General features: G+C 50.8%; 1 protein-coding gene across 3 annotated transcripts; it reads left to right on the forward strand.

The window, feature by feature from the left end:
- LPAR2 (lysophosphatidic acid receptor 2) lies at positions 1–10,747 on the forward strand. Of its 3 annotated transcripts, XM_063318931.1 has the most exons (5): positions 410–882; positions 1,115–1,338; positions 2,462–2,570; positions 4,362–5,104; positions 8,923–10,747. In XM_063318931.1, exons 4-5 carry the CDS (start codon positions 4,372–4,374, stop codon positions 9,222–9,224), a joined length of 1,035 nt encoding a protein of 344 aa, XP_063175001.1. In that variant the 5' UTR covers positions 410–882; positions 1,115–1,338; positions 2,462–2,570; positions 4,362–4,371; the 3' UTR covers positions 9,225–10,747. The 3 variants fall into 3 exon arrangements, with proteins under 3 accessions (XP_063174999.1, XP_063175001.1, XP_063175000.1); XM_063318930.1 differs by lacking the exon at positions 2,462–2,570; XM_063318929.1 differs by lacking the exons at positions 410–882; positions 1,115–1,338; positions 2,462–2,570 and adding an exon at positions 1–217.
- The last annotated feature ends 7,760 nt before the right edge of the window (positions 10,748–18,507 follow it).

Consider the following 18,507-nt stretch of genomic DNA (forward strand, 5'->3'; position numbering starts at 1 on the left):
GACTCTGGGGCTTTAACACTTGTCTGAAACTTTCCTGTAAGGCACTTGGCTCTTTTTTTTTTTTAATTATTATTTTTTTTCCTTAAGTTTTTCTTGCTTGGAAAGCACCTTTGCCCTCCAGAGATGGGGATCTCCTTGCTGGATAGCTGTCCTGGCTTCCCGCGGTGGGGAGAGCAATGCTGAACGTCAGGGTCGGATGCAGTGGTGGTGCTTTCAGGTAAGAACGCTGTTCTTCAGAGCAAAAACTTGGACTCTTTATGGCTTAAAAACACAGCAGTGGTTTGAACGTTTGGGCAGGTAAATCCCCGTGCAGCAGACACGGGTGAAACAGGTTGGATTTGAGCCCCTGCGAGCTTTTATAGATCCATTGTTCTGTCTTGATCAGCGCTGATTGCGGTTATTAGTGGGAGCGTAAATTCAGCCATTCATCCCGGTTCGCTCCCGCGCTACGCTGGCTGCAGGTTTGTTCCCAAGCGGCGAACGCCTCCCCGGATGGCAAGGAGCTGAGCAGAATTTTCCATTTTTTTTGCAAGCAAGAGGAGTTGGAGGCGGCGGGACGCTTACACCTTTCCTTTCTGCATAAAAGGACTCTGAACTTAGCATGAACCCGGGGCAGCAGTTAACTGAGTAAGAAGGGACGACGGCGTACGTGTGCAGATAACGCCGGCGAGGAGAAAAGCCGCGTTCCGCAGCTCATTTTGCCTGGTGGTTCCTACCAAACTGCAAAAGCCGCGCTCGGTTTTCCAAGGGAGAGAGACTCCAGCGGAGTTTGAGGCAGCGTGATTAGAGGAGAGGCTGTGTTTGCTTATTGCTCAAGGAAAGGGGCCGCTGAATTGTTGCAGCACGTAACTGGAGGCTTGTTTTACCGAGTAAACAATGCCGGTAAGGCGGGGGGGGGGAAATAATCTTGTAAGATCCCGCTGAGGAGCGTAAGGCCATGGAAGGGGGTTGCTCGGACACCGAACAATAGACTCATCCAGCTCCTTTGTGCATCATGGCACCAGCCTGACTTTCCATCTGCCGGCTGCTCTGGGCTGGGTGTTTCTCGTCCCTCTTAAATTGGGATTTGCGGCGTTGGCTGCCCTCGATGCCCAGGTCAGTTTTTTAATTGCAGGGTGGCAGCGGAGCGTCACACCAGCTCGCGGGACCGTCGCGGGCATTAACCTGTCCGTCCACCCCTCCTGGACCTCACCCAACCCGCCCTGTTGCAGGGATTTAGTTTGTAACCGACGCACGTTTGGGAGGAATTTGCAACTTTCCAGCCTCTCCCCGGGCTCTACCCAGGTCTTTCCTAAAGAAACATTTCCGACGTTGTCATTAGGGGCTGTTTCTCTAAATGTGAGTATTACATATGCAGAACACAGTGTCTTTGGGGGTTTACGCAGCCCTAATCCCCTCCCCCAGTAAACATGCCATCCAACCAGTACTTGTATAATGCGGTGAGAAAAGTTCACAATTTGCCAGTGAGCGTGCGGCCTTACGGAGGAAGTCTATGGGGCCTGTCATAGCCGGGGACCCTTTACTATTTGCACCAAAATAAGACTGGCCTCTGGAATTTAGTGGCAATTTCAAAGCTAGCCTTATCTGGATTTAATTTGCCTTGGTGTCAGCTCAAAAATTACTGAGAATAAGACCTAGATCCATCAACGCGTTATTTCGCTCTAGTAATGTTTCTTAAAAATTAAAGCGGAGCGTGAGCTGTCTGTGCCGCACTGCGCAGGGGCAAGTGCCTGCTCCATTGTGATCTTCATTGTATCAGATGAATTTTATCACTGGGCAGGCAACACGCGCTACTCCACAGCGAAAAGGTGAATGGGATTAAATGGCCTTTGAAACCCGCTTGTTCGCGTGGCTGGGTAGCGTGTGGGGTGCCCCCAACCACGAGGCCACTTCAGCCTCTCCCCTTCCCCCCCCTCTCCTCCCTGGGCATCCACAGGCGTGATCTTAAAAAGGTGAAATGACTCATCTAAACTTCAGCAGCAATTTCCTTGTTGATTTGGGGATTAAAGCTTTCAAAAACGTTTAGAGGAAACTCTTTTGCAGAAGAATGGCCCGGCCTTGGATTTGGTGCCTCCCCAGTTGCCCCCTGTGCAGGTGACCATCTCCCTGATTCACGGCGGTTGTGTTCGTCCTCTTCCCAGGCTTCCTTCCCTTCCTCCTCCTTCTATCGCTTTCCGTGTTTCGAGCCCAAATCCTCCCCGGTTACCTGCCAGGCCGCCTCATGGCATCTCTGCAGAACCCACTTGGCCGCTTCCATCTGCTGCGCCGCGTTTGGACCACACCGTTCTCCTGAACCGCTCCGCGGCTCCAGACCTACAGACCTGAAAAGAGAGGGAAGGGGGACTTGTTACATAGCACTAGCCCACGGCTCCCTCCCCGGGGGCGGGCTGATTCCTCCTCTGCCTCCTTTGCCTCTTTTCCCCCCCACTGATATTTGTAAAAATATTTCCCCATCCATCAGATTTTAAAGCTCCGTGGTGCGGCTTTCTCACCCGACGGTTGGCAGCCCCATGCCGGAGGAGGCTGGTACGGAGCCCATTAGGCAGCGGAGACGGGGAGTTCAGCTGCAGGTACGACAGGGTTTCCGTGTTTGCACAACTCGGGATGTGTGCGGGCAGAGCCGGGTGCGGTGCCGGCGATAATAAACTTGTCTGCCTGCAAGAATCTCGCCTCCCTCTTGCTCACGGCGGCCTCGCTGCTGTGCCCGGAGCTCCTGCTGAAGTTTTCCCGGAAAACCCTACCTAGAGAGTAGAGGCAGGCGCCAGCAATTAGGTCGTCCGAGCTGTGTTTTGGTTTCGGGGGCGATTAGAGGGAATCGTTGAGTCAGGCACTTGGGGTTTTCTCCCTGCCAGGAGAAGGCCGCGCTCTTGCAGCGTGGTCTGCGTTTTGTCTAAAACGGGGGTGACGGTTGAGCTCATGAGAGGACAGGGAGAACCCAGTGACTTCATGCGCAGAGCGCAACCCGGGTAAGGAAAAAACTGTGTCATTTTTCAGCACCTCGGTGCCGCAAGGGAGGAAGGCTCCAAACTGGGTTTGCCCGTCCCAGCGGGGACCGCGGCCAGCCCTGACTTGAGATTTCCAAGCTCTTGGTTAGGAAAGGAAGACGAACATCTGCTGCGGGACGTAATGATGGGGCTGCTTCTCAGCCCTCGGGTTTGTTCAGGGGGCTGTATTTTTGTACTTTGTTCATGTTTTCATTTTATTTTTTTTTTCATGGACAAGTGACACAAGCATCAATTACAGGGTGTAAATTCTGACCGGGTACGGTGAAGCATCCTTTAACTTAACCTGCTGCTTCACGTTTGGCCGTCCGCAGGACAGGAAGTTAATTACCAGCGAGGTATACGGGCTTTCAAAATTAATATTTAACGTTACGATCCGGACGAACGGCTTGTCTGGTCTTGCTCCCAGCAGTGCCCAGTGCGTCAAAGAAATGCCAAAAGCCCTTCTTGAGACTTAAACATCTTCTCCTATTGAGTTTTTTTCTTTTTTTTTTCCTTTCTACTGGTTTCAATAAGTTTTGAATCTCAGCTTTGTTCCTGACCTGGAAGGGAAGGAGTTGGTCCCCTCGTGCTGCACGGGTGACTTCCCCGGTGATGCTCTGAGTGCTGCAGGGGTTCGGGACGATCCCGCTCTTCCAGAGATCCAGCCCCGTGGTTGTATGGGCCAGGTTTCTTGCTGCTGCTCGCTTTTCAGGGCTGAGGAGTTTGTTTCTGCCCAGCTCTTTGCCTCTCGGCGCGGTTTGGGAAGTCCTCACCTGACTTGGAAGGATGCGCTGTGCGTAGAGCTGTGTTCGGAGGCAGCCGCGGGTTACTTTAGCCTTTAAGCAATGAAACTACTCAGGAAAAATGAGATCTGCGTGCTCAGTGACCCAGAAGCAGCCGTCCTGGGGACCGCAACAGCTGCAGAGGCTCATAGTCTTCATCAGAGTGGTGTCTCGTGATTGACTGATGAGCCTTCTGTGCTGCTGCTGCTTTGTTTTTACATTTCTGAAGCAGGACATCTGGGATAACAAAAATAGTTTTGTCTGTCGTCCCCACGAAGCTGCGTGGGCCGGACAGGGAGCATCCCTTATCAGATCTGGCAAACATCATCTCCTGCCATGGACATTGAAGGTTTTTGCTGCATCCTCAGGATGGCTTTGAGGACAGATGAGGACTCGGGCTGCGAGCTGCGTAGCTCTGTCTAGGGTACAAAAAGTGGTTTCCTGTTGCTCGTGTGGTTGTTTCTGTGTGTTTCAAGCTCCTCCCTGGCTCCATCTGTGTCAAAGGCATTATCATAACGCTCAGCATCTCCCCGGCTCATAACTGTGTGTGTTTGTGTAGGCACAACATGCTAATGACGCTCTCGTCCCTCTTCAGGACAGCAGCGATGAAGCACTGTTTTTACAATGAGACCGTGGGGTTCTTCTACAACAACAGCCGCAAAGAGCTGACCACGTACTGGAGGACGAAGGATGTCCTGGTGGTTGCCCTGGGCCTGACGGTGAGCGTCATCGTGCTCCTGACCAACCTGCTGGTCATCACCGCTATCATCATCAACCGGCGTTTCCACTACCCCATCTACTACCTGCTGGGGAACTTGGCAGCGGCCGACCTCTTTGCTGGCATCGCCTACATGTTTCTCATGTTCCACACGGGGCCCAGGACAGCGGAGCTCTCCCTGAAGACCTGGTTCATCCGCCAGAGCCTGCTGGACACCAGCTTGACGGCCTCTGTGGTGAACCTGCTGGCAATCGCTGTAGAAAGGCACCAGACTGTGTTCACTATGCAGTTACACAGCAAAATGTCCAACCAACGCGTGATGATCCTCATTTTCTGTATTTGGGTCACGGCCCTGCTCCTGGGGCTCATCCCCTCCTACGGCTGGCACTGTCTCTGCGCCCTGGAGAAGTGCTCCAGCATGGCACCGCTCTACAGCAGGAGCTACCTGACCTTCTGGGCCATCTCCAACCTGGTCATCTTCCTCATCATGGTGGTTGTCTACACGCACATCTTCATCTACGTCAAGAGGAAGATGACACGGATGTCCAAGCATACCAGCTTCCACCCCCGCTACAAGGAGACCATGATCAGCCTTGTCAAGACGGTCACTATTATCCTAAGTAAGTCCATCTGAAGGATTCTTTGGTCCTCCATCATGGGTCGTGTGGGGCTGGAGAGGTGAATGTGCTCGGGGCAACTGGGAGGACTGGGAAGTCTTGTGTCCCTGGTGGCTGAAGATTGCGGGGTGATGGTTTGGTTGGGCTGCTGAGGAACTCAAGACTTTCGGGGCTCTGCAAGAATTCTGTGTGAGCCATCATGGGAGCGACCTGGCAGATGTGGGGGGACAAAGCTCCTCCATCTCTTCCCCTCTGATGTGGCTGCTCCTCTGGTTAGCAGGGACGGGGGGGACTGTTACTGATGTGACGTGGTAACATCTGCCTGCTGCAAGTGCAGGTACTTTGCCCAAAGAAGAGCCTTTTTTATGTGCTCAACTCCAGCGTGCTTCTCCATGGATGAGCCGCATGGAATTAAGAGCTCTAATCAGGCCTTAATCAAGAAGCGGCTCTTGGTGCATCCTTTAGTAAAGGATGGAGAGAGATTTGGGGCAGATGTTACAAGGTGATGGGGAAGGAAAGAGGGAGTTGCATCCAAATTCCTTACTCATGATGGGAACAAAGCACTGAACTCTGTTCAGATTTTTTTTTTTTTTTTGAGCAGCTCAGCCCCAGGTCTCCATGCGCTGGGGTAAATACGTCGCTGGGAGCGCTCGGCTCGTGGTTGGAGCTGCTCTCGGAGAGCAGGGGATCTCCAGCAGGGTGCTAACTGCCCCCTCAGCCTGTCTGTAGTGTGAATCGGGGCAGAGCAGTGACCAGAAGGATATTTATCGGGATACGTGCTGTCCTGCCCGGTCCTGCGCACCGAACAGCGGAGCCTGGTGGGCGCATCAGCCTTTCAACAGCCTGTCACTCCGTGACTTCTTTAATCTGCTTTTGCCTCCTGCTTCAATGGTCTCACAACCTTTCTTTTAAAGTGAAATAAATCAAAGGGCTCAGATCTTCCGCAGCCCGGCTTGACTCTGGGCTTACGGTCACAACCCCTTGCTTGCAAATCTTTCCTGATAAGCGCAGAATTTGCTCCGTCAGGGAAACCTTGGAGCTGCAAACAAAGACTACTCCCTTGCGACCTCCCGCTGGCAGGGGGGAGCAGTGGGGGGGGGTTGTTGGGCTGCTTGGTGTGTCCCTGCCCGGGGGCACGCCGGCTTGTAGGGTCCTGTTGTGACTTGTGAGCGCTGAAACTGGAGTTTTCTGCCCGTTCCTGCCTTGCCCGTGATGTCTGCTTCCCTGCCGCGCCATCTCTCCATCTCTTGTGTGCAGCTGGGCGTTCGTTACTGCTCCGGAGCTCATCAGATGCACGGAGGGTCAGCGGGGCTGAGGAATGGTTTACTTCATGTATTTTACACGGTCCACAGTGGACAGAAAAGTTTTGTTCCCCCCCTTCCTTCCTGGACAGCATTGGAGGGTCCCCCCTGCAGTGTCGCCATCGTTTTCTGGGGCTTCGCAATATCACCTGGAAAAGAGTCGGAAAAGGGATGGGGATGCTGGCCAAGAAGGACAATGTGATTCACGCTTGGTGCATTGCCTTGTTTTGGGAGATCCCTTTCCTCTCGGTGTCCCCCCCATCCTGGCTTGGCCATCTTGCCTTTGCCTCCTGCCTCGAGCGAGGAAAAATCTTGGGCGAGAGGAGGCTCGGAAGAGCTGCTGTGGTTTCCCAGGGAGTTGTGACCGGTGTGTGAGGAGGGACGGAGTGGGGAGGAACCTAATGTGGAAAGGTGAGGGGGAGCGAGGAGTTCATCGGGCCGTTGGGACTCTGGCAGCCCAAGAGTGTTTCCCTTCCTCTGTGGGACAGTCAGAGAACCAGCGATCGTTCTGTACAGGAGGGAATTGCTCAACTCAGGTTGGCCGGGGTGGGGGGGGGAAATACCTTTCCGTTTGGACTCAGCGTGCAGAAAGTTGAGGCTGCGGAGGGTTTTTTTCCTCCTCCCTGCGAAAGCCTTTGGTGTAATGCCTTCTCCACCCTCCTTCCCCAGCCTTCTGCAAACTTGGACTCTGCACAGAGGAATACTTTGCGCCTTATGCATCAGAGGGCGTAGCCGCTGGTGAGCGTGCGAGGAAGTGGAGGGTGCGGTAGGAGCTGTCTGTGCCACTTCACTGCGAGGCGAGGGAGCCGCCATCGATAATCCCGCAGGTCCCGGGCGTTAAGAACAGGTCCAGGAGCTGACCTGGAAACCAATAATGAGTCCAAAGTGCATCTGGAAACCAGCAGCAAATTTTCCCACAGACGGGTTGAGCGACCCAGGATGTGATGGTGACCACACCACAGGGCTGAGTCGTTAGTGACCATGCGGTGTTAGATTATTAAGAGTTCGGGCTTCTTTCGGAATACTTTAGCTTCTATTAAGGAACAAGGAAGTCAGCTGCATTTGCGGGCAAGGGCCCAAAACTTTTAGGTACCTGTTTTTAGATTTTTTTCCCCTTTGTTTTTAATATTCCTCTGGCTTTACTTTGTGCTGCTGGGAGCCAGTCTGTAGAGAGTCTGGCTTTCCTTGTGGATGCTGAAAACCTAGCTAAAAAAAAAAGTTACATCATTAAACAAGGAGGTCCTTTTTCCCGCGGGCTCGCTCATGAGAGAATTATTGGAGCTTCCTTCAGGAGAGCAAGGAACCAATTTGGTCTATTTGTTAAATTTAAAGGAGGCAAAGTCACATCTGCAAGTGCGGGGAAAGCTTCCTGGGCCAGATGTGGCGGCTGCTGCTGCTCAGCGACTCGTTTAAGCACGAGTCGCTTAAATAAAAAGGGTTACACGGTGCAGTGGCCTGAAATCAGTGGGGAGCACTCCCAGACACCCAGGAGATCCCTCCCAAGCGTTCCTTTGGCTCTTCACTGGTGCAACATTTGACTCAATGACAGCTTTAAATTCAGCCTTTTGGTTTTGGTGCAGCTCCTCTGGCTGTTGCACTTTCCCGGCAGATGTTTTTTTTTTTTCAGCCAAGGGTGTAGTTGCAAAGTTTTCCCAGCAAGGCCGGCTCTCTTCCACCCTTTCCCAGCAGACGCAGCAGGGTGCAGCTCCTGTGCTTTAAGATACAACCTTACGCCTGACCTCCGGGAGCACCGATGGGCGAGTGCTCCGTTTACGTCAGCTTTAAAAATCACGACCATAAAAAGGGGGTTTAGGAGCCGCAGGCACCTCCCACTCGGTCATGCAAAACAGCAATTATCCTTTTTGCCAAAGAGCTTTGCAGGTGGTGGCAAGAACAGAGTATCAGCCTGGCTGAATCAGTGGTGGAGTCTGTCCAGCTCTGTCCTGGTGTCGGCCAGGCCGTTGCTTGGCTGTTTTCTGCTCGGCGCGGAGCTGAAAAAGAGAGATTTCATGGCTCTGGCCAAAGGGTTGCCCGGGGACTCTTCTGAACTAAAGCCCCCGTAAACTCTATGGACAGCGGAGATGGTTTATTTCAAGATGTATCACTCAGGCTCTTCCCTAATTTTATGGCCTGTTCCCCTTTTTGGAGGGATCGGCACATAAATAGGGAATATAAACGCTTTATCTTTACTCTGTAAATGCAACGATGGGGGTGAGGGGAGGTAAGTGAAAGTACTTGGAAGTGTTCTGAGCGAACGGGGGGGGGGGAAACCCCCAATGCCTCTACTTTAGTATTTGCCGGTTGAATCCTTGGTCTTCCTCCAAAGCAAAAATGGCGAGTGAAACTAGCTGGTTTGTTTTTTGGTCCGCCCCCTCGTTTAACTTTTTTCACAAGATAAACCACCAGGGATTCCACTAAACATCTTTCTGGTGAGTGACTGGGCAGGGTCAGGAACCTGCCTTTTTTTTTTTTTTCTTTTCTTCCCCCCCCCCTCTCTAACAGGGGTTCTTCTCTCCCCAGGTGCTTTTGTCATCTGCTGGACTCCAGGACAAGTCGTGCTCCTCCTGGACGGCCTGGGCTGCAAGAGCTGCAACGTTCTAGCGGTGGAGAAATACGTCCTTTTGCTGGCAGAGATCAATTCGTTGATAAACGCTATCGTCTACTCTTACAGGGACAACGAGATGCGGAGCACCTTCCGGAGGATCCTCTGCTTTGTCTGTTATAGGAATTCCAAATACACCCCCACGGTGGTGAAGTTGAACACCGCAGACCGCAGAACGCTGTCTCAGAACGGGCACTTTACCGTGGATTCCTCTATTTAGCTCTTGAACAGTGGCCACTTCCTGAGCGAAAAGAGCAGAGGCTGAGAGCGACCTGCTTCTAAAGCAGCAGAGACTTCTTTTTATGTGCTCAAGCATAAATATTTCTATAGAATTCCTTGTCATCGGTAAAGGACAGGATGCTTTTAAGGAACTGCTGGATGGTGCGTTATTTAGGACAAACATACTTTGAGTAGTACCCTTATTAAAGACTGCTATTTCTAATGCAAAGTTGATTTAATTTCGCAGCAGCTAGAACTATGCTGTGTGCAACAGGAACCTCGTGCGATCTCGCAACGAGCAAAGCATGTTCCCTGGTATTTCAGTATCGTTGCCTTCAGAAAGTCGTTCCAGCGGTAGCGTACTCCAAAGAGCCGAAGCTCTTCAGCTTTACGCGTCGCTTCCTAAAGAGAGCTGCTTAGTGTTATCCCCAGAGAGTCTTATTCAGGTCGTGTTCCACCCGCTTCAGAAGCTGTATTCTTCTTAAGGCTTCTTCCGAGAGGGGAATCTGCTTGATTTGCTTCCTGAGAAGCAGATTCCTGCCCTCCGAAGTGTCTGTTGCCGAATTTCAAAGCGCTGGGGGCTTGTGGAGGCTGTCGTAGGAGCACCTAATGCCTTCCTAAAGTGCAGAGCGGTGCTGTTAACTGGCTGCAGTCGTGTTTGTGTTCTGCGAAGTGATACCCTGTGGCGTTCACGAGTTCGTTGCCTATTCATAAATGCGGAGTGAGTCATGTTCCCACTCAACCATCTTTCTACGCGCTGGAAGCCCTTTGGGACAGGTTTAGGTTAGGTTCCAAGGCAAAAAAAAAAAAAATCACTATTTTGCCTTAGGTTTTAATGTGCGGTTTGTACCTTAATACTCAACCGCTCCACTAATGCGTTAACGGGCTGCTCAAACGTAGTCTTTCTCTCAGCAAAGCACCATCAGAAATTAGCAGTATTAATGAATATTAGCGCACGCAGGTTCTAGTTCTCTGAGTAAGGCGGTTGGCCGCATGCGAGACGCGATGTGAACTGTCGCGCTTGATGGCGAGGCCACGACTGGAGGGCAGAGGCTCAGCAATATTCACATCGAACAATAGTCACGGTGGGGGGAAAAAAAACTGGAAACACTTCTCCAGGTTTCCTTCGCCTCCTGCTGCTAAACTTTTAACGGTGTGAATGTGCCCGTGCCAGTCCAAAATCCGAAGTCAGTGGCTGCTGGGAGCGCAGAGAGAGACTAACGGAAGGCAGGGTTTGAAATATTGTCTAAATTTATAGGTGTGGGGTTGTTTTTTTTTTTTTAAAATAGCCCTGTTTGTCAGACGATCAGCTTCCTGACTGATCACCTCAGCTGGCTTCGAAGAGAAGACAATTTACTGGAGGCGTTGTTATTCAAACGTGGACTTTTTCTTGCAGAATGTGGTCAGGGAGTGACAGCGTTAAGGTGACAGTTGCCTAAAACAGTCTTGGAATATGGTTCCCATCTCTGTGTCCCAGAAGCTATTTGAATAAATATTTTGTCCTGGGTTTTAGGAAGGGAAAAAAAAAAAAAAAAAACAAAAAACTTGGAATTTTTCTCTGTCTCCCCCCTCTGGAGCCCTGGGACAAGCACCATCCTCCAGCTGAGTGGTGCGATGCTGCACAGGAGGGATGTCCTTGCACCCGCTGTCACTTGCTGCGCGGTGACACGTGCAGGACTGTGTGTCCGGAGGCGTTACAGCCTCTGGAAAGACCCTGAAGAGGACTGGGGGAAGTAATTTTCAGCCTTGGGCCGGTGCTTGCAGACACCAGACTTGGCCGGTGTGGGGAAATTTCACCCCGTTAAAGCGTACCATGTGGCAGGGTGAAGAGAAGGCGTAATTTTATTTTATATACTTTCCATGGCAAATGTTGTTATCGGGATTAGAGGTGCGTGCTGTGTGTACACACTGCAGTGGAAGCAGGTGGTGAATTAGCAGTAGCTGGAGGAAGCCTGTCAACGCCTCGAAAGCTGTTACTGGGAGTGCTGGAGAACAACCTCAGCCCTCTGCTGCTTCCCTAAACACCCCCAAAGCGGGAAGCGCACGAGTCCTGCTTCTTGCAAAGCTAATTTTACAATTAAATAAGTGCCGAGCTCTGCTTTTATTAACAAAGGGGGAAGGAGGAAACGTGGAAGTTGCTATTGCTGAGGTGTGGGATTAGGACCAGGGCGTGTGTAAAGAATAGGCTGTACAGCCTTTGGGTGTGAATGAACCTCTGGAGTGGGCGAGATGACACTTGGCTCCTAAAAGAACTGCAGTTGGCTTTTATGCCCAATTGGGCCTTTAATAAGCTGTACGCGTCCTTCCCCGAGGGATCTGGACGCCGGCCTGACCTCAGCCTTCTGCCGGCTGCTTGTCGAGCCGCGTGTCGGCAGCGCCATTCCGCTCTGACAACGCTTGCCTGTAAGTACCTGAGTCGCAGGCAGACTTTAAGTCGCTGCCAACAAACTGTTGATGCTTTATGATCACCTTATAGAGAAAAACCCTCTGAGGGTTTTTTTTTTTAGTATTTTAAATGGCTTATTTAAATTTAGCCTCACTGCCAAACCAGTATAAATGCGAAAGAGCTGTCGCACACAACGCCGATGGGAAGTCTATCATGGATTTGACCAGTTTGTCCCAAGCAGAATAGCCTGACTACCCCGAGGATGTCAACGCTTTCTATATAAAACGTTCTGTGTAAAAACAGACTCCGCTGAATAGTGGTGACCGAATAGACGAACGCAGCTTGACGCACGATTTCACAAAGGTAAATAGCAACTAATCAGTGTGAGGAGGAGGAGGGGGTGGGGGGAAAAGTCCCGAACCTTTAATGGAGCTTGTTCCTGGGCGATGGCTGGCACCCGCTGGGAATGGAGGTGGGTTGCCTGGAATTCTTCAATGAGATTTCTCTTCCCCAAGGACTTGGGACCCGTGGATTTCCTAGTTGTTTCCAGCTGGCTGTAACGGATGAGAGAGCAGGAAATGAGGAGTCATAGAAACTAGCCTGGAACGAGCTGTTTTCAATGAGATTTGGAAAGAAATGGTGAATCAATGAGGCAGAAGAGGTAGGAGGAGGGTTGTAACAGCCCTCCCAGCAATGAAGGTGGGGAAGGGAGGCGGGGAGACATAAATGTTGTAGACAGAATGTGCATCACACACAAAAAAAAGAGGGTTTTAGGCTGTTCGTTATTCCACACGACTCTATTTCCTAGCTTTATTTGGGAAACGCAAACCTTGTCTAACTACATGGAGGCAGGAACCACGTTGCGCCGCGTTTTCCACTGGCCGTTTTGTGTCCTGAACAAGATGCTGCAGCCAAGGGTCCGTGGTACCCGATGACACGTTCGTTTCCTAAAGCCGCTTGGAAGACTTTTAGGTCCAACTTCATCCTGGTGTGCAGGGCTGGGTGCTGCCAGGTGTACGGCCTGGCTTGGTTTTTAACTCGCAATTCACCACCTGTGGCGTGTTTAGCTTAAATGTGGTTACACCCCCCCCCTTCAGTTTGAGAAAAATCCCTGCCTTTTTTAAAAATCGTCGTATGAAACTGCGTTTAAAGTTTCATCGCTGGTTTCATCAGGCTTTTTTTTTTTAAATCTCCCTGAAATTAGGGTTGGGGGGGGTTGTGGCTTTTTTTTTTTTTCTTTTTGAGGCACGCGAGATTTGTTCTAGACTTATTGTGTGTTGGGTGGGAGGAAGGAAGAGACACCTAGGAACTATTTTAAAGGGATCGAATGTGGGACGAGTGGGAACACCCGACGTGATCAAAGATAGGCCGTGTGGTGCCAGGAATGAGAGGTCGTGCCTTGCTGACTGGTTGGAATTCCTGAAGCAAGCTGCTGCCAAAAGTAATAGGGATTTTGGTGTGGTTTTTGGGGAGGGCAGCCCTGGAGGCTAATACTGTAGGGACTGATGGACTCCGAAGGTTTATTTTATTGGAGGAAAAAAAGAAATCCAACAACAACAACAAAAAAAAACCTGCAGGAAGGGGAAAGCCTGAAGAATAAGGGGGAAAGCGAGATTAGTAAGAAGCTGGGGATGGGGGGGGGTTCTTTGTTTTTAAACTTAAGTTCGTCATCTCTGTGACCTACTGAGACATGGAAAATGAAAATCAAAGTTTCCGCTAGACTGTAAGCGTAACCAATGCGAAAACTTGGCTTTTTGGAGTCAGTTGTGCTTTTCTGAGTCCTGGCAATACTGGAATATCAGGGCTGAGAGTTTGTTTTTTTTTTTTTTTTTAATGAGTGAGGCTGGCTGGTGGGACACCTGTGTCCCCTGAGCTGTGTGACGGTGGTAGGTAATTTAGGAGCCCACCCATCCGTTTGCCTTGTGCTCCCCCAGCTGAAGGAGGAGCGAGCACCTAAAGCTTTTATGGGGCGAGTTCTTCTCGGTTTAGGACACACGTTAGTGCAGTTGTGAAGTCTGGTATCTCTCTGGATCGGGGTGGGGGGGTGCAGCCAAAGATACTTTAAGAAAGGTCACACTGGTGCTGTAATAACTACCTCCCACGGTATTTCCGTGAAAAGCTTGTCTCTAAAAAGCACAATGTGTAGCTGCAGCCGTCGGGTTTCAAGAGTCCGTGCTCCCGCACAATACGCGAGCGTAACTTCTGCGAGCAAAAGCGGGAAGAACCTGTGTCTTGTCTCGTCTGGAAGCTGCTGCAGCCTGGAGTCCAGCTTCAAAGGGAGTTTCTGGAAGATGCTTCTTTTCTAACTGGTGGTTTTGACCAGGTTTTGTCCTTACGCTGTGGCTGTCACGGAGAGTACGGCAGGCACCAGAAGGAGGAGGTAAGGAGGGGCTCTCGTTTGCCTGCACTTCCCAGCAGGGAAAATAAAACTGTCCTTTAGTTGTTCCCACCCGTTTCCTCATAAATCTCACCTCAGAGTGTCTTCTGTCATGGTGACCGAGAGCATCCAGCTGACTTCTGCTCCGCTTGCACCTGGAAAGGAGCATTGGTTGAGTTGCGTTAGCCCTTTTCACGGTAGAACCAGTCTTACTCCCCTTGATTCCAGGGAACAGAGAAAAACCTGGAATACAAACTGGCAAAAACGCGCCTAGGATTTCTCAGATTTTTGCTCGCATTACGCTAGAACGGGCCTGTAGCTGTGTCTCGAATGCCGCAAAGTGTCCCCATCACACCCTTGATGTCCCAAGCACTGCAAGGGAAGAAAGTCCAAGGGCAGCAGGAGAATATCTTCCTCCTGAGTTTCGTAATCATGGGCTCATCTCGATTTCAGGGTCACCAACCAGGATGTAAGAGGAGCTTGCGCCCTGGGTTTTGCTCTGGTATAGTCTTTTTTTTTGGTTTTTTTTTTTCCCACAAAATTATTTATTTGGTGCACCCCACCTCTGATTTTTTTAGCACTTTTCTCTTGGTAGGAGTAACGCAGGGTGGTAGAGCAGCAGGATCTGGAGGTGCCAATGGCTAACTGGCTGCCGTGCTGCGTGGTGACAGAGAAAGAGAGATGCTTTTAGCACCGACGCTTTTCTCTTCTTGCCGTCTCCGAGCCTCGGGGACCTGCTCTGAAGTGGTGCTCGCTCTTATTTTCTCTCTGGCTGTCAGGGAAAACGCACTTTTTATTGCAAATAGTCAGAGATCAAAGCTGCATCCTTGTATCGTGATATTTGCTGGCACGGGCTGTTGCAAGTGTAATGCAGCTTTCAGTGCTAAATCAGTTTTATTTTACTATTTCCTTCATCTGGCTGTAAGAAGCAACTCAGTTCGCAGCCCAAAAGAAAGTAAAACCCACCGGTGTTTAGAAATGGTTCTGTGAAAACACCCTGGCAGGTCACGGCGAGTCCAGGAGGCGTTTCAAAAATATGCAGGCTAAAGCCAGAGCACCCCAGAGCTGTGGACGGGGTCTCCTGGGGCTACCGATGGTGACCTCTGTCACCACGGGGTTGCGTGTGGCCTGGGGCGTGGACGGTGCAGTCGCCTTCATCTGCTGCAACAGCTCTTGATGTCCCCGAGGCTGTTGCAGCAGCAGCCGAGGGATGCGTAAGCAACGCCGGGTTGAAGCTGGAGGACACGTGCGTGAAGAACCACGAGCAGAAGTCGGGAGCAGGGTGATATGATGTGATTAAGCTCTCCAGAGCCCACGGAGATCTCGACAAGTGGTGGTTTGAAATGGTGAGTGTACGATTCTCCTCGGAAGTAGCTCACGAGTCCCCTCACCGGCAGAAAAACCTTGGCAGCCGCTGCTGTAGCCTTCCTCCGCAGGGAGGCAATGTAAGCCAAGCTTTTCCCTCACCCGGCGTTTTCCTCTTCTCTGCCTGATGCTTCTGTGTGTCCCCTTTTCTGCTGAGAAGGGGGATGCTCAGCCTCCCATCAGCTTGCTGTCCTCCTGCCACTTTTTAATACTCTCATTGATACTTTTCAGTGCTCCATGGAGGGGCTGTGCCAACGGTGCCGTCACCGGCATGTGAAGCTAGGGGCTGGGTAACATTAGTTGTGGCAGCAGAGCCCATTTCCCACAACTTCCCTGCTGGGTTTGGGGCTAAGGGAAGCTGCCGACTGATCTGGGAAACCAAGTTCATAAGCTCTGACTTACGGAACATCAACAGCAAGCGACGCAAGAACAAGGTGAGTGTTTCTGCCCACATGAATCATAGAAGAGTTTGGGTTGGAAGGGACATTAAAGACCCCCCAGAGCCACCTCCTGCCCTGGGCAGGGCCACCTCCTATGAGCCCAGGTTGCTCCAAGCCCCGGCCAACCTGGCCTTGAACCCCTCCAGGGATGGGGCAGCCACAGCTTCTCTGGGTAACCTGGGCCAGGGGCTCACCACCCTCACAGCCAAGAATTTCTTCCCCAGATCTCATCTAAATCTCCGCTCTTCCAGTTTAAGACCATCCCCCCTCGTCCCACGGCTCCCCTCCCTGATCCAGAGTCCCTTCCTGGCTTTCCCGGAGCCCCTTTAGGGACTGGAAGGGGCTCCAAGGTCTCCCCGGAGCCTTCTCTTCTCCAGGCTGAACCCCCCCAGCTCAGCCTGGCCCCACAGCAGAGGGGCTCCAGCCCTCCCAGCATCTCCGGGGCCTCCTCCGGCCCTGCTCCCACAGTTCTGTGTCCTCGGTCGGGTATCCTCACACGTGTGCATGTAATTTACACCTCTTATGGGCAGAGGCTTTTACAAATAACTCTGAAATACAGCTGGGGAGGGTGCTGGCTTTTCTTCTTCAGCAGGAGCCCATCATTTCTGTGTGCTGCTGCCTCCTGTTGCAAAAGGAGCGATTGCAGGTCTCGCAGCTAATTTAATCCCATCACACCACAAACACTTATTAGAGCTGTAGCTCTTGCTACGGAAATACCCGAGATAAGGCACAGATACGGGGTGGGGGTGAAGCTCCCTGTGAACCTGTGGTCTGTGGGCTACAGGCGCAGTTTATAACTTGTCACTTGGCATCTGAAGTCCTGCCTTTAGTTTTAAAATGAACTCTTCCCCCCCCGCCCCAGCCCTGCTTTTTGTGCTGACAGCGGAGAATTCACTTGCTAATTATACCCCAGTCCATTTCCAATCGAAATGCACAGGGCGATTTATCAGCGCTGGAGACAGGTCTCCCCGTTCCCTCGGCTGCATCAGCAAGAACTTTTGCAAGACAATTTAATTTCTTGTCATCTTTTAATCCAGCTCCCTTTTCCCCTATAGTCAGCCTGTGAATGAGAAAAGACGGTTTATTAATCATTTTAGCAAAAGGCTGAGAAATACAGCGTTTCTTCAGTGGTGCCTGCTCTGTATCTCATCAGTCAACGTTCCCAGAGCCTGTGGAGCCACAGGGTCATAAACATTCAGCCCTGTGACACGGGAAAATTAGTTCCCTCATTGTGAAAACCTGACAAGTGTGAACATGGGGAGCCAGATTTTGCCTTCTTTGTGGCCTGAACTGCTGTTACTCAGAAATCAGATTATGGCCCCAGCATTTTCTGCAAGAACCTGCTTAAAACAAAGCCTGGGGGGAAAAAAAAAGTGTGTGTGTTCTCAATGTCACAAAGTGAGGGGTCACTGTCTTATGGCGTTGAGTGGGATCTTCTGGCTTGTAAAGCCAGGCACGTGCCTAAATCAAGGTCCCAAATGTTAGGATGGAATAACTGGAAGATTGCTGGATGCTGCAGAACTCTTCCACTAAAAAGTGACATGCTGGAATCTATCTAAAGCTGCAGGATAAATACCGCTGTCATTATCAACTCACTGGTGAGCTGGGATAATGAAGGAGGAGCGGTGGGTTGTTGTGAGCCGAGTCACAGCCCCAGGATGCGCAGTGTTTCTCTGTTCTCTCTGACCTCGTCGTTCTCTCCCCTGCCTTGCTCTGTCTCTCCTGTTTTCATCCCCACCCTGCTGCTGCTCCGCTGCCTTTCCAAACAAGTTGTCTTTGGCTTAGGATGCTTTCTGTATCATTCCACGGGAGCTTTAGCTAGGATTTCTCACCCGAAATAACAAAGGTAAAACATCTAAACCTGATGTGAGATCCGGAACCAGAATATATCTTGGTTTTCCTTATGGGTAAGCATTACAGCTCAATTTGAATTACTCACACTGGGAAATTTTAACAAATGAGCTGCAAATAATCCCCTAATGTGGTAGATATGGTGGAAAGTTATTAGCGTGAGCAAAAGTGCTGCTTGGCCCGGCAGGTGTCGTCCCTATAAAACCAAACCCAGCGAGTTGTAAAGCCAGGGCTGCTTTGGCATTGAAGCTTCATAATAAACATAATTGTGACTCTCTATATGTGTATATACACACAAATACGTACACATACACAAAAATAAAACAGTAAGAAGCTGTTCTGCTTCTGGTCCAAACTCTGCCCAATGATTTTAAAAAAGCCTAAAGGTAAATATGCCAAGATGAGGTCGATTACTCACAGCGTTACTGTGGTTATTGTTTCCCCTCCGATTTAAAGCTTCAGTCAGTTCGATCAATAAATGCACTGATATGAAGAGAATGGCAATGCTGTGCCTGGAAACGAGATTTCACGATCTGGATGGAGGTGAGCAGAGTTCCGGGAACTCGGTACTTGCATGTTTGTGTTTACTGATACCAGCAGCTTCTTGGAAATTTTCTAATGTAGCAAATTTTTGTCTTTTTTTCTTCCTAACTCTAACAATCACCCCCCAAGGAATAGCGGTATGCTAAGACTTCTGACCATGACTCTGCATTGATTACAGTTGTAGCGGTGCCTGAAAATGTCAGTGGGTTTAAGAGGCACAGGGTGTTATGGGGAAGAGAAGTTAAACAGGGAAGAGGAGGAGAAGGAGGTTTCCCTGCTTTGTATTTGGAGAGGGGTCCTCGGCTGGGCTTTGCCAGGACCC

The sequence above is a fragment of the Chroicocephalus ridibundus genome, chromosome 29 (assembly GCF_963924245.1).
Source record: "Chroicocephalus ridibundus chromosome 29, bChrRid1.1, whole genome shotgun sequence".
NCBI classification, from domain to species: Eukaryota; Metazoa; Chordata; class Aves; order Charadriiformes; family Laridae; genus Chroicocephalus; species Chroicocephalus ridibundus.

Bases quoted from the DNA above. Each gene is read 5' to 3' on its own strand.
- LPAR2 (XM_063318929.1), top strand. From the start codon at position 177: ATGCTGAACGTCAGGGTCGGATGCAGTGGTGGTGCTTTCAG. The intron at 218-4,361 runs GTAAGAACGCTG...GTCCCTCTTCAG, and splicing joins TGCAGTGGTGGTGCTTTCAG to GACAGCAGCGATGAAGCACT. The intron at 5,105-8,922 runs GTAAGTCCATCT...TTCTCTCCCCAG, and splicing joins GACGGTCACTATTATCCTAA to GTGCTTTTGTCATCTGCTGG.